Below are 15,138 nucleotides of genomic sequence, written 5' to 3' on the forward strand. Positions count from 1 at the left end.
CCTGTTAGACTTTTCCTTTATGAATTTATGCAGTCACTTTTTGAGTGCCTGTGATGTTTGGGACCCTATAACGCCCAGTGGCAAAGGGTTCTTCAACTTAATTACATATTATACAGAGCTTCCAGCACCTGTTTCTTTAAGCCTGCCACAGCCTGGTTTTGTTTGCTGCCCCTAGTTCCTGTATGGGAAGGAACAGGGAATAGTTGATCCTTGTTTACCCTTCAGTGTGCCACTGAGCATTTTGTGTACCTTGGTCATACCTCAGCCTGGAGACTCCTGATACCCTGAATAACTCCTCATGCAGAAGCTCTCTTGCTCTACTCATTCTTGTTGCTTTTCTCTGAATCTCTTCCCCTTCTTCTCTACTGCTTTTGAGCTGAGCTCTGTGTGATGTCAAAGGCGCGATTGTACCCTGCAGTAAGTGGCACAGAGACACAATGGTGTTGTGTTTCATATTCTATTCTTTTCCAGTAATTCCTGATGTTTTGTTTGCTTTATTTCCTATACAAGTCAGTGTTGAGCCTTGTCTTTGCAGAAGTATCTCTTGCAGTGCCCAGGCTCCATTCTTGAGTGGCAGTAGGCATCTTTTTGTAAGACTTGATAACCGTAACTAAAGTTGTACGTTTAAGCTGATGTGTATTTGAGGAATAATATATGCTTGTCAGAGGTGCCTCATGTAACAAAAAGCAGGAAGATCCATTCTGTAGTATGTATAGAAGATGTGGTTACCTGACAATGGAAAGGTTTAAGCTAGAAGGGGCCTCTGCAAGCCTGTAGCCCAACCTCTTGCTCGAATCAGGGCCAACTTCAAGCTTATGTCATGTTTCTTTGAACTAGCTCAGCTCAGCTGAGTATTGAAAAGTCCCTGAGGATGGAGATGCCCCACTGTCTTGCTCCTTGTCCCAGTGCAGCATCTTTCCTACCAGAAGGTGTGTCTTCCTTCGTGTCAGTTGGGATTTTCCTTGTAGGAACTTGTGTCCGTTCCTCCTTCTCATTTCACTGTAGATTGTTGAGAAGTCTGGTTCCCATATCCTCTGTAAACCTCACCCCTCAAGTAGGAGAGCAATTAAATCCTTCCTTTGCCTTCTCTTTTTGTGCTAAACAAGCCAGGTTTCCTCAGTCTCTCCCTTTACATGTCGTGTGCTCCAGCTCCCTGATGATCTTAATGGCTTCACCTGCACTATCTCCAGTTTGATCTGTGTAAGGGTTTTATTTGTAGCTAGTCCCAAAAGAGTTGGTTACTTTTTTTTTTGGTTTTCTGCCTTTATTGAGGAATTCTCTCTTCCTAAAGAGGTGCTAATAAAAGCTTCATTGTTCCTTATATTCTTTCCACAAAGCTGGAGGAGGGCATTGGGTAGGCAAAGGCACAATGACACGACATTTCTTTCATTGTCTGTCCTTGGGGATGAAGGCACTCCAGCCGTTTGCATCCCTGTGAGCTCACCTTGAGCTACGTCCTGTAATTAAAGCTAAGCAGGAAATCAAAGTCATTCTGTCTTACGTTTACAAGTGTAGCCCAGCAAAAATTGGTCTTGTTGGAACACTTTCAGAACTTAGATTGTGCCTCGCAGTGCTCTTACTTCTTCCACATGTCCCTTTTTCTCCTCTTCAGTTCAGTTGGCTCAGCAAGTCGGACGAGCAGAAGGATGAGTCCCCTTCGTCGTGGCGGCTGGGGCTGCGGAAGACTGGCAGCCACAACACGTTGAGTGAAGTCGCTGCTACTCAGGAGGCGCAGAGGGACAAGACTTCTCTCTACCGTTCTTCGTCGAGTCCTCGGATATCCGCGTTGTTAGACAACAAAGAAAAGGTTTGGCTTTCAGCAAAGATGTTTTGGGGTGTCCTGGTTGAGCAGACTGTACCTCGCAGGTTTAAGGCCCTTTCCCTTTCGTTTTGAGTTATCGCTGGGTTTTGTGTCCATAACTAACTTAGATCTCTTTCATTCCTTTTTTTTTTATTTATTTTATTTTGAAAATTATTCCTCTCCTATCAGTTGTTCTTGCAGAATTGGAGTTCAGTGCCCCTTTGACCTAATTCCTCCTCGGTTTGGAGTGGGCTGCCAGAGAACAAGGGCTGCCGGTCTGGCATGGCCCGTTCTTCACCAGAAATTGTCTAATCCAAACAGTAGCACATACCTGCAGTGGAAATTGTCCTTCACTGTCACCTCTATGGATTCCTCCTGTATTCACCAGCTGTATTTATGAATCCCATCCCACGTATTCACTAGCTGTAACTTTACTGCCCATGAGTAGATGCCCCATCCGTGGAAACACGACCAGGTTGAATGGGGCTTGGAGCAACCTGATCTAGTTGAAGACATCTCTGCTTTTTGCAGGGAGATTGGACTAGGTGACCTGTAAAGGTCCTTCCAACCCAAACTATTCTATGATTCTCTGGTTTATAAGTAGTTCTAGTTAGAAGCTGCTTTTATTCCCCAGCATGCTTTTCAGAACTGGTACTTTTATGCCGTGGTATGTGTTGCCCAAGGAAATGCCTTAAACTGGTTGTCTTTAGGCAGGAGAATGTTTTCGTAGTTGAAGAAATTTGAACGTGAATTTAGTTGTCACTGAACATCCTGGAAGTGTGAAAGATGTGCAGTTGAAACACTTCTTTTGCTTCACCAGGATAAGGACAACAAGAGCTATCTTGCCACGATAGCCCCCAGAAGACTAAGCAGTACGAGCAGTATAGAAGAAAAAGAGAACAGGTGAGACCAACTGAACTTAATGCTCACCTTCTGTCCTGTTGAGAGTTCCTCCAGAATACCCTTTTTTCTATATTGATGCTTCATCTGTTTTCTCAGCAGTTCCAAGTACACGGGAATTCACAATATTGAGAGCTGTCTTAGATCTATAAAAGTTCTGGTACGTTGCTTTTCATTTAGGTGAGCAAAGCTACAGGCTGGTTTCTCCACCTCTGTACTCCTACATCTATGGTCTCCATCCAGGAAACTAGATTTATGCATACTTTTTCCTTTTTATATGTAAGTGCCTCATTTTGTAGCTGGCACCTGCACTTGTGCTTCTGTCAGTTGCTCAAGAGTCCCCTTCAGTCCCTTCGTTCGCACGTTTTGGATTCACTTGACTTTGTGGACTCTCGTGTACGGAACTGTTTCCGTTGCAGCGACTGTTTTTATGGTGAATGTGTCTAGGTGTCCCTGGACAGAACCGCAGTATAAACAGGATAAATATCTAGTATCTCAATATATATTTGAGGAGCTAATCTCTGCGAAGTTCTTCAGTTTGTGCCAGAAGGAGTAAAATTTGAGTTTAGCCTCATTCCCAGCCACATCCACAATCGTGGTGGAAAGGCACGTGCAGAGGAGCTGTTGTGAACTGTAATTGTTGTGGAGAAGTCATGGCAGATGACCACCCTGAGAGAATTTCAGCACAGTTTGAGATTCCTTGCTGATCTCTAGCTGGAACCTCCCTGCTGCGTTCTTGCCTCATCTCGGCCAGTCACTGGGATTCGGAGTTGAGCAGACAGTTCGTGCCTGCTGATAAGCTCGAGCGCCTTGGCACTGGCTCCTGCCGAGTGGCATATCCAGCTGACTGCCATAAGCATCCTTTGCTTGGTAAAGCAGGGAATGAGGAGAACTGGCCTGCGGGAACAGATGGTGCCCAGCCGTACTGTGTAGTACAGACTTTTCCCAAAATTCTTTCCTTTCGGAACAGCTGTGTTTCACTTCACGGAACCCACAGGTGTCTGAAAGGGCAGCAGCATGGACACGGCGATTGAAAAATGAAAAATAATTGCAGGCTGACGAGTGAATGGATTTGTTTTGCATTACAAGCTCGGGGTCCAGTTCAAGAGCAGAAAAGAATCGTACATACTGCCAAAGTGTGTGTTAGGAAAAGGAGCCCTGATTTCAGATGACTATGATCAACAGGGCTACTAGTAATTCATTGATAACTTGTCAAGTAGTTTTAGATACTGCCACATTTCATTTGTTGCTTTCTGCTGCTGAGTGTAGCAAAGGATTTGCCACACTGAATCACTTTACTGTCATTGCCTGGATACCTCAGAGGGTAAAAAATTCCCCTGCAGTTGCACTATCTGTCCGTTTATGTGACGTTGTTTGATACAAGACGGCAGAGAGAATATCAAATGATGTTATTTAATGTGTTCAATTACTTTTATGGATGGTGTAAATGTAAATTGCAAGTTTTCTGGCCGAAAAGGACCGTGTTCCTCTTTATGCAAAACATTACATCATCTGATGATTCTTCAGTAATACAGCTGGCAAAATCAGAAACTGATGTTAAGGCCAGAAGAGGTGTTTCAGTGAGTTGTCACCTGTGGACAATGGTGTGTATAAGTGCAAGGGAAGGATTTGTGTTGTGGAACTGTAAAGGAGCCAAAAGCAGACCCCAAAAGTTTTTCTAAACAAACCTTGTGCTCTCGCCTGCATTAGAGAATCAGCTGTTAACCTCGTGCGCAGCGGCTCCTACACCCGACAGCCGTGGAGGGACGAATCGAAGGGAAACGAAGCTCCCCACTCTGGTGCACCTACTACCTATGTATCTACCTACTTGAAAAGGTACGTCCGATTCCGTCGTACCTGGCTTCCCAGGCAGTCAGTTCTGCTCTTAACGTGCCTCCAAACCTCAGCCTCCTGCTTGCTGCTTACTGCGTCGGGGTAGCTGGCCTTGGGACCCTCTTCTGCTGAGAGCAGGAAATAAAAGTCAAGATTTGCTGCTGTTTGTCATGCTAAATAGTGTTTTTAAAGGCCATCATTTTTGTTGGTTTGTAAATTGCTGAACTGAATTTAAATACTCTTGTTCACATAATTCAAATGCAAAGTGTTTTCTGGGATTTATGCTAGTATTATGGTTAGATAATAAAATGAGAATTGATCATAAAAAGAGAATAAAGGTAATTACAGTCTGAAAGCGTTGTTCAGATAGCTATTGACAGGTAAGTTGTAGCTTATCTCTAATTTTGGTTTGTATTAGTCTACATTTATGGCATCATTATCAGAAAAGTCACAGTGTTCTTGTGCATGACTTACAGCACTTGCTAAGGAGTAAGACTGATGTCTCCAGCCGTTTGCTCGTGGCAGTAAGGAAGCAGTTTCTGCCCAGTGTGTGTGAAATTGTAGAGGCTGATTGTTGGTAAACTAGCCAGGCAGAAGCAGGAAAGCAAACTTCTTAATCGGCAGTGTCTCTCTCCCCTTTGGAAGGCAGTTTGCTGGCAGTACTGGATAATGGCTGGCTGAGGGAGATGAATGAATGCCCTGCTCTGCTACGGCAAATAATACATTGCTGAGTTTGCATCTCAGTTGAGGGAGGGAGGCTCAGCCCTTCGTGCAAGTGCAGTGCCATCACCTCACCTTCATTTTAGCTAGTGCTGGAAACGTCGGAACGGCAGGTGTGAACATGTCACTGCAGAGCCGTTTGAGCTGCGCTTAGGGAAAAGGGCAGAAATATTCCAAGGTTTTAGATTGTGTTTCACCAAATTCTAGACCCTGAACTAAATAACTGTCCTGAAGATGGACCAATTGCTCGAGATATTTGGGAAGAGGCGGATTTTTTTGTGTACTTAATGCTGGCAGTGGTGAGTTGTGCTGGAGGATGTGTCTGTCCAATTGCTGGGCACATACAGACCCATTTCCACAAAAGGTGAAAGAGATCGCCACTTCAAGCAGTAGTCTTCTCCTGATCTGCTGATCCTTTCCAGTGACTTCACATCTATCCTGGGACATGATGACAGGCCAACCTCCATGACTTGTCTCTCTCTAACAGCAGCCCGACAAGCCGCAGCTGATTACATTGGAAAAATTTCACCTCTTACAGCTGGCATGCCTTACTGCCCCCTGGTCTGAGAGCCAGTCCGGTCACTCACGTGGCTGTATGCTGAAATTTTACAAACGTTGCCTATTTATCTCAGCTAATCCAGAACCAGATTTAGTGTTACACTCACAGAGTTGTACTGTATTTCCTTGGCCAGACTGTGCAGAGTAGCGAAGGTTTTGGCTGGCAGCGGTATTTCGCCAGTACCGATTTCTTGTCGCAAAGGCTGACTTCTGCCCTGTCATAGGAGAGGGCTGGTTTTCAAGCAATTGCAGAGAACAGCTTTGCCAGGTAGGAATAAAGTGTACTTTTTTTAAAGAGATCAATTGTTTTGCATTTGATGTACAAACAGTAAAATCATGATCAATTTGACCTCTATCCCATACGGTTTTCTATAGGAGAGCACAGAGAAATTAAATATACTCCTATTGAACCTCCGATTTCTCCAGCCTTGTGCATCAGCCTTTAAGATGAGGAAGACAACCTGGTTGCCTGTTCAGGATAAGCTCTTTGTCATTGCCAAGCATTAACAAAACTCTGAACACAAACTCCTAAAGATAAAAGTTCATTCTGAGAGAGGAAGAATTAAAGTGAACATGACCTACTTGGATGAGGAAGACTTCTGTGCATCTGCGTTTCCCTGTTACCTTAGTGTTTAACTGATCTCTGTAAAGACACCTAGTTGTGTTCTACGAGTGCTTTATATGCCCCCAAACAAGAGTAAACAGCAGCAACAGATCATCTTAAGATGCTGAAGATGGCTTTTCTTCTAGAAGGGAACAAACTAACTTGCAGTTAGTTTGCAAATGTTCTTCAGCTTTAGTTGAAGCAAGTGTTAAAGCTCTCTCTGTAACGATAGTGGCTGTCATTCATTCTGCTTTCTCCATGGGTGCCTCAGTAGCCCAAAAATTCACGGAACCCTGTTTTGGCAGCCTGTTCTCTGTTTTAGTGCATATTGGCCTTCAAAAGCCAGTTCACTTTGGCTGTGTGTTAAAGGATTTAGAGGAAAACTGGCATAGCAAATCCAATTAATTCAGCGTCCTTCCTTTGACATCAGCCGTGAGTGGTGCCTCACAGGAAGGGATCACACGCCCCAGGATGAAATCACTGTTTCACACAGCTTCTCCTTCGTTTTACGTTTTTGCTACGTACCTTCTTACTGGTTTGGTTCACATAAAAACCATCACAGCGAGTCAGGCCAACAGTCCGTGCAGTCTGTGCTGTTTCCGACAGCATCTGGTTTTGAAGGACAAGTTGCAGAAGCGAGTATAACTTAGGGGCAGTCTTCCACCTCCCACACTCCCTGCTTCCAGCAATCAGGAATTCGGGAGCCAGGGGTTCTACATAACCGTTGTTCTTAATAGCCACCACTGTGGCCAACTTCCATAAGCAAATCCTGGTTTGATCTCTGCAATACCCTATGGCACTGTGTTTAAAAAAAAATAGTTATGCGTTTTGTGCAAACCTTTTTTTTATTAGCATATGTGGAAGCTTTTTAAGGTTTTGAAGGTTTTTGAATTCTACTTGCCTTAACTGTTTTCAGAAGTATTTTTTTATTGATTTGTAATGTTGCTTTCCATTCCATTGCTCATTCCCTGATGGCTGTGTTATGGTGATTACATTAGAGAACGAGTAGCAGTGTGTCACTGCCTTTTTTTTAATTTCTAGTGTTGGATTCTTTAGCATAAATTCATAATCCTCCCTTTTACAGATTCGTATGAACGCAGCTGTTAATTAACAAGATTCCCTGGCTAACCTTTTCCTTGCCGTTTTCTGGTCCTGTTCAGATCAAATGTGAATAATTGACTAAATGCCTTAGAGTCCTCCTCAGACTGTGCAGTGCCACCCGTGCAAGGTGACGGGGTGGGGAGGTGAATTCCTGTGGCGTTGGCAATACCTTGGCTCCATTCTTGTGAGCAGGAGGGTGTGCGTGATGCCCCAGCACCCTGTTTCTCCGACCCGGGGTGTGTGCGTGGAGGAGTTGGCACAGCACCATCGCCAGTGCTCTTTTCCTTCATTCCTCCTCCTCCTCCTCCTTCCCCTCGCAGCTCCCCCACATCTCTGCTCTGCCAGGCACCCGGTGCTGCTTCCATCCTCTTGTCTCCCCTTTTCACCCATTGCCTCTCCCTTCTGAAAGACAGTCCTACTTAATAACCCTCCGTGTCCTCCCTGCCTGACCAAGTTCCTTCTCTTTTTTTGCAGCTGCCCCTCGTGCCCCAACCTCTCTGCCTTGGTCTCTCCTAGGATGGTGCCCCATCAACCCTGCTCTCCCCAGGGTTGCCACCACCTTTTCCCCCGCTGCTCCTCTTGTTCCCTGCCCTGGCACATGCTCCACTGCCATCATCTCCTCAGTGCACTCATTCCTGCACCATCACGGCTGCTTGCTCTGCACACCCACACCAGCCAGGCTAGCTCCTGCTCTCACCCTCCTCCCAGCCCATCTCCAGGGCTTGGCCTTTTCCTCCGGTGCCGAGAGCCAAGAAGGGAGGCACTTGCTTCCAACAGAATTTCCTGCTCCCCTGTGCTCCGGGCAGGGGCCAGCTTTCCAGAGGAAGCTTTGTTTGGAGCCCGGTGGAGGTTGCTACCTGGTGACAATAACTCGCTTGTTCCTTTGTGACCTGGATGTGGCAAACAGCCATCAACCAAAGAGCCCAAATGTGAGGTTCCTCCCCGTGGAGGCCTTCCAGGACACCCCAGTCTCTCCTTTGGCTGGTCCAGGGACCAGCTGCTTGTTCTGGGCTGGCTGGGGGCCTTGGCGTATAAAACCCATTTGGAAATTGGGTGCCTGAGCGAGTTGGACGGGATCCTTCCTCCGACCTCCTGTCCCTGGCTGTTGTCCTGCCCCTTTCAAGTTTTATTTCAGCCTCGGGCCGTTCTCTCTGACTCTTGCTCTAGTGTTGACTTCCAGTTCCAGGCCCTCATTCCTGGCATTCCCATAAACCTGCAGCTCTTTGTCCCAGTTTGCTTTTCCTCTAGGTCAGCTTTTACTCCTGGTGCAACCACTTTCCTCTGTGTGCACTGGGAGTCATTGGCATGCAGGAGGTGAGAGGCAGCCTTCCAGCCTTCCTAGCCTTTGATCCTGCAGACAGCCCAGTCTAACCAGTAGCAACCAGGAATACCAGTTGCTGGGAAAGGCGTGGAAGGTTCCTGGATCATGCATGCATGCTCGTTTGCTCTGTGCGGACAACGAGCAGCCTCTACGTGGGGCTCTGGCACGTGCAATAAGGAGATTTTGCCAGATTTCAGCAAGTTTGCTTTTAGAGCTCTGCTACTCCTCCCACTTAGGGTGGATTTTCTCTGAAAAAGGGAAAGGGTGCACCCTCATATGAGAACGTTTCTTCCTTCTCTTCTCCAAAGTCTGAGCACTTCAACACTTAAAGCTTTTCCATAATAATGGTTTTAAGTGTTTTGTTTTAAGCTGGCGAAATATGTATTTCCCTTGCTCATTCTTCAGTGTTTTTTTGGACAGTTTTGCTAGCTATTTTCCAGAAATACAGAGTTTGTGCCAAACATGCCTTAGAGAAAATGAAAGCCTGAACTGATCATCTTTGCCAAAGCTTTAAGCCACTGAAAACAAGTTCTTCAAACTGGAAGTCCTGGGCATCCGTAGGAGCTGATGCAGCCAGACCGGCTTAAGTCACACTCTCCCTCCCTGCTTTAAGCCACCTCATCCTTGCTCATCGTTTTACCTTTCCCCAGCACACAGGGGTGCTCTGCGTGCGCCGCTTGCACTGCCGTAGGGCTTTTCCCTTCCCTGATCTTCACCGATTCACCTCCACGCCATTGTTCTCTCCTGGAAGCTCAGCTGGGCTCAGCTACGAGGGGTGCTGCTGGCGCTGGCCCGCGCGAGTGGCCTGTGACATATGAGCTCATACGCTGTGCTCTCGTCTCCCTGCGTACGTTTTGCTAAGATGAAATGTTTGCTCCCTTTCCAGCTGAGCGCCCAGCTGGGGAGATGTTCTGTTGGATATTGACTGTGCTCTGAAGGCCGTGATTTTGTGATGTTTTACAGTGCTTCCTTTGGTAGAAGTAGTGACCTCAGCAGTCCCTACATTTCATCCAGTCGCAATACATCTCTAGCTACCTCACCCACTACCACTGGGTCATCTACCTCCCTGGGCACCCCGTGGCAACCTGCCTCTTCCTGGCCCACACCTCTCGGTGCGAACTCTGCTGCGTCAGCCCGCCAGTATACCAGGTAACGGCTCACAGCGGAGATAACGCTGCAGCAAAATCGGCCTTTGGGTTGGAAGTTCTGAATTCTGGAGTGGCTTATGGATTGGAAACATGCTTCCGCGCGGGAAGCGCTGTTAAGAAACCCCAGAATGGTTACGTTGGACAGTTTCAGTAGTGTGTATGCACCAGCAGGCAGCTAACAGCCCAGACATGACCTTAGCTTCTTCACCCACTGGAGTGGTCAGCTGTGCCCTCTGCTGCCCTTAGAGACACGATGTGGTGCCCAGGTGCTCTTGGGCATTCAGTGTACAAGCTCTCAGAGTTCGTTCCTTCTGCTTATTCACCAGGCACATTTTCTAATCCATTTTTGCTGCAAACGGGTGTGAAGACTATGAATTCCTCCTGCTTATTCTGCTCCAAGTTTTTAAAGACTCATTTTTAATATGTGCTGTTCTCTACAAAAACACGAGTCTAGAACGAGGAGGATGAACTGTCGGTGCTCCCTCGAGGTGGCTGGTCTCGGTCAGCGGTTGAGTTCACTTGCTTTGCTTTCCATTATGTCTTCTCTATTTCAGAGCCCCTTTCAGGCAACAAACTGATTCTGCTGTAGAGAAAAGTACAGAGGGCATCTCTGCTAGCACCCCTCTAGGTGTAATCACAAATCGTGCTGTACTCGGCTCTGCTAACGGTATTGCGAATGCCGGTGCTGCCTCAACTACAGGAAAGGACTTCTCAGCTGAGGAAGCCAGGGAGCGCAGAAGGTCAGTGAGCAGAGTGCTGGTGCGCGTGGTCCCCCTCTGTGGGCAGGTCTCACGTGGTGGTGATGGTGGGGGTGTAAGAACTGTTTCTTAGGTGCTTCGTGGAGTTACAGGTGGCCGCCCCTGCTCCATCTGAAGGTTTTGAACTGAGTCATCGTTGGCTTGTAGGTTAAATTTAGTTTCAAAATTTTCTACTTGTCCTTTCAGCCTCTCAGCCTTTTTCTTCAGTAGTCATCTCAGCTCCTGATCTCAGTCCCTAAGGCCTCTGTGTACAGAGGGACAGACAGCCTGGTAGCCGCTTGCGGTAGGTTCTGTAACATAATCCCATCCTAAAAAGAGCGTTGGACTGAGACGCATTCAGACAAAATCCGTCCCTCTGATTCTGCTCGGCTCAGTGTCCGTGTGCCCCGATGGAGGCTGCTGTGCTGCACGAGTCCCTTGGATTCCTCTGCGGTTGGTGGCGGGGAAACAAACGTTCCTGGAGCGGGTGGATGTGCGACGCAGGGGAGACGGGCCACGCTCTAGCAGCACGCGTTTCTGTCGGCTGGCTCTGAAGGAAGGCTTGGCGCAGAGGTGGAAGTCTGCCATGTGCAGCCGAGGCTGTTCCAGCAGTGGCAGCATTTTCAGTTACTCTGAATCTAGCTGGTGGTATCTCTTTCTTATCATGTGAGGTTATTTTAAGACTGGGGAAATAGAAACCTGGGGGAGCCGGTGCTCTTTTCAAAGGAAATTTATCATGTGCATTTCAGTACAGAATATCAAATGATCCCTATTTATTCCTGCAAACTGGTTAACTTCTGCAAAATCTGTCTCTTCTGCTGGCATCGACAAAAGTAAACGGTAATAATGGAATGCAGCGATGAACTGTGTATTTCTAACTAGCAGCCAGTTCCTGGAGTTGTTTTCAGGAGTTAGATTCTTCCAAACTAAAATAACAGCTTCTTAAAATACCAACTGTCCTGAGCGGAGATAGTGCTCTGGCATATTTTAAATGGCCTGAAGCCAAAGGATGTGCCAAGCAATAATGGAAAGGGTCAGCGTGCGAAGGCGAAGGCGGTGGAGCTCAGCAGGGCCATGTAATCCCCAGTCAGCCACACTGTCTGTCCCACGGAGGGAGGGCACGCGTGCTGCGGGCTCCTCTGCTTCGGCTGCAGCACGTCCACCAAAGAAGGTGGCCTGTGCTATTTGGAAAATACTCCCACTTTTAGTGCTGTTCAGGCTTTTTTTCTTTTTTTTTTTTTTCCAGAGCTAGCACAGGGAGTGCTTTGAAGGTATTGCAGGCGTTCTGGATGAGCCACGTGCATCAGCTCTGTGTTCAGGGACACGATTGGGAATAGCTACTGCAGAGTATCTTTGTAAGAACACTTAGGTTTAATATTAGAAGTGTCTCTGTGTGCTCCGTGTCGTTTTGCTAGGGGTCACTTGGCTTGGGGTCGTTTGCAATTGAACTGGGATGAGCTGCCAAAAGATACTCCCAGCGCAGAGGGAGGTTGTGCGCAAGAGGGCAGAGCGAGTATCCTGCCTTCAGCTCGCGCTTCCAGACCCTTTCACAACAGCATCTCCGTTTTGGCAAGCCCACAATCAAGTCGCAGAAGCTTTCAGGTTTTTTCCCCTGGAGAAGTGGGCTCCACAAAGCCCACCAGACTTCTGACACTGTCTGCAGACAGGGAACTTGACTGTGATAGTACTCGTAGATGCCCAAAAGAGCAGCTGTTAATATTGCCGCGTTGGCATTTATTGCCGAATTAGTTTCTATAAATAACATAGAAGATCTGTTTAAGTCTCCTGCGTTTTTATTAGAGAACTGTCTCTTATGAATTACGATAATGGAAAGAGAAACACCAGAAAATTCCTCCCACCTTTAATTGATGCTTTGGAACTACTGAGAGGGGAAAAAAGCCCAGCAATGATGCATTGTGCTTGTGGGTGGAAAAAACCCTTATTTATGAATGTATGTTCTACAGCAGGATAGGCTGACTGGGGAACTGCCTGCACGTTTTGAACTAGGAAACATGGACCTAGAGAAATAGGAGAGGTCACCTAAATGGGAAAAGCTTATTTTGGAAGGGGACCAATCCAGTAAAATAAAATAAAAAAGGAAAACGGCAAACAGTTGTCAGGGAAGCACTGTATGGATTTCAGTTCCCACCGGCAGCTGTTGCAGCAGCATTTGCTCTGCTTCAGTGTTTCCAAAGCTCCAGCTTTCTCTTAGCAACACAAACATAAACAAGCTTATCATCTAATATTAGATCACAGGGATGTCTCCTAACTGGTGGCCTTAAATTATCTGTGTGAAGCTGAAAGGTTAAAGCAGAAGAGACTGCAAGGTCTGGGCAGGAACAACTAGCATTGTGCTCTGGAGTCCTCTTTGGTGGCCAACAAGCCTTAACCCTGGCCCACAGGAGTGTTTCATCTGTGGTGTTTCACCTGCTGCTTGGTTGCTACCTAAATTGATGAGCAAATGCTCCAGTAGCTGAAAAATAGTGTGAATCACGCCTCACATCCTTACAAAGGGGAATTAAAAAACAAAAACAAAACAAAACAAAACCACCAGAAAAGGCAGCGGTGCAGGAGAAATCAGTTTGGAGGTGTCGGAGCCATATGTCTGGGACGTTGAGCCAAGCTGGTGCCGCGCGAGTGTTCGTGTACCCAGCTGCACGTTCAGCCTCCCGTCGTTCCGCCGCAGCGCTGCGGCGTGCTGGTGCTGAGATGCTGGAAACAGGCCATCTTCCACAGGCAAGATTTTTGCCAAGCAATTTCTTTTTCTTTTTTTCATGGGAATTTTGGGAGCGTTGCTGCTTGGCCGTTCTGACGATCTCCTGCCAGCGTCAAATTGTCTCACGCTGCGTGTGTGTTTGTCCAGCTGAACTCAAAACAGCACTGGTTCTCCTAAGGGTGAATTACCAGCCCGTGGATGCTGTGCCTATGGTATCTCCTGTCCTCCCTGTTCTTCCCAGTGCAAAACTAACATCCTTTTGGTTTCCACTTGGTGCGAGCAGGCGGTGGGGACTGGTGGGGTCCTGTTGGCTGGAGCCCACTGCTGGGTTGTCTCCCTTCACCCAGGCTGACAGCGGCCTCTAGTGCCACCAAAACCTCCTTAGCAAAGTTCATCTGCGACCGTGTCCGTATAGTTTCAGCTCAGGGCTCTGTGGCCACATCTTTTCCCCAGGAATCCGACGCCGTAGCCCCTCTCGACGGGGTTCCTGGTGTCGCAGGCTCCCCGTGCATGGAGAGGGGTCTGCAGGAGAGCTCGCCCAGCTGGAACCTGGCTTGTGCCATGAGACATCTGGTGCTGGAAGGAAGGTCTGGGGGGTCCAGGTCTTGCTGAAGCCTTTCATATTACAGGAAGGCTTTGGTTCCCAGGACAGATAGAAAGGCCACCGTGCAGCCCACCACTCGTGGTTAGCTGTCACGTGGGGTAAGCTGACCTTTGCCTGAGAACTTCTGAAAGGCAAGTCTGTGTTCTCAGTTGTGTGACCAGTTTTAAAGGACACTTTTGAATTTGAAATCTGGCTTGGTTTTGTAAGAATTAGGATTTGAATTTGTCCTTCCTCTTTCCTTTTTTTGTTTTGTTTTGGTTTTTTCCCCCAGCCACTTTGTTTATACAATTGCATTCTGCAATTGTATTTGTTCTTCCTGTTTCTCAGGAAGGTTCCTGCAAGGTGGTAGCACTTGCCATCAGACAAGCTGTTAGTTAGAGAGAGGAAACACGTCTCTCCTTTTCTTATTTTTTAATATATTCTCACCAGTTTCTCAGATAAATCAAGATAGAGAGGTGGGCTTGTTTTCCCAGCAGCTCTGGGCCTGACGGCTGTGCTTGGTCTGACTTCTCACCCTCAACAGTTTTCCCTAGAAATTGTTTTTCAAATGAAGAAAGTTCACTGCAGTGCAAGGTAAATGTGTCTAGCAAACATTTCTCTTTTTTGCTTCGTTCCCAAGAGGAATTTATTTTCCATTCTTCATTCCTTCATTCTAAGGATCCAGCTGCTAATTATATTAGCATATATTAATAATACATTAATAACTGAATCCTCCTCCACCAGTACTGTTAGATTAACAAATTTAACAAGTCCTTTTACCTCATGATTCTTGCCCTGTCAGAATTCAGAATGTGACTCTTCTAGGGTGAGCGCGGATGCCTGATGTGTCTGTAAACCCCTATTATCTGATGAAAAAAATAAGAAACCCGCATCGCTCTATGACTTAAACTTATGGAACTTGCATGCAATGGATACATGCTGCAGAGGTGGGCCTGTGAGAACCTCATGGAGTTCAACAAGGCCAAGTGCAAGGTCCTGCACGTGGGTCGGGGCAATCCCAAGCACAAATACAGACTGGGCGGAGAATGGATGGAGAGCAGCCCTGAGGAGAAGGACTTGGGAGTGCTGGTGGATGAGAAGCTCAACATGAGCCGG

The 15,138-nt window shown here is 47.0% G+C and overlaps 1 protein-coding gene across 7 annotated transcripts in view; it reads left to right on the forward strand.

Moving 5' to 3' along the window:
* The window catches only part of PPP1R12B (protein phosphatase 1 regulatory subunit 12B), a 137,945-nt gene that overhangs the window by 56,786 nt on the left and 66,021 nt on the right, over nucleotides 1–15,138 (forward strand). For 2 of the 7 annotated variants that reach the window (XM_086627101.1, XM_086627098.1), the window contains exons 10-14: nucleotides 558–570; nucleotides 1,627–1,807; nucleotides 2,622–2,704; nucleotides 4,412–4,537; nucleotides 10,541–10,726. In XM_086627101.1, the coding sequence (XP_086483227.1) occupies nucleotides 558–570; nucleotides 1,627–1,807; nucleotides 2,622–2,704; nucleotides 4,412–4,537; nucleotides 10,541–10,726 (589 nt within the window). Of the gene's footprint in view, nucleotides 1–557; nucleotides 571–1,612; nucleotides 1,808–2,621; nucleotides 2,705–4,411; nucleotides 4,538–9,801; nucleotides 9,988–10,540; nucleotides 10,727–15,138 lie in introns of all 7 variants that reach the window. The other 5 variants (XM_086627095.1, XM_086627094.1, XM_086627100.1 and 2 more) reach the window with 3 other exon arrangements.

Source organism: Tauraco erythrolophus, chromosome 27 (assembly GCF_009769465.1).
Source record: "Tauraco erythrolophus isolate bTauEry1 chromosome 27, bTauEry1.pri, whole genome shotgun sequence".
Taxonomy (NCBI): Eukaryota; Metazoa; Chordata; class Aves; order Musophagiformes; family Musophagidae; genus Tauraco; species Tauraco erythrolophus.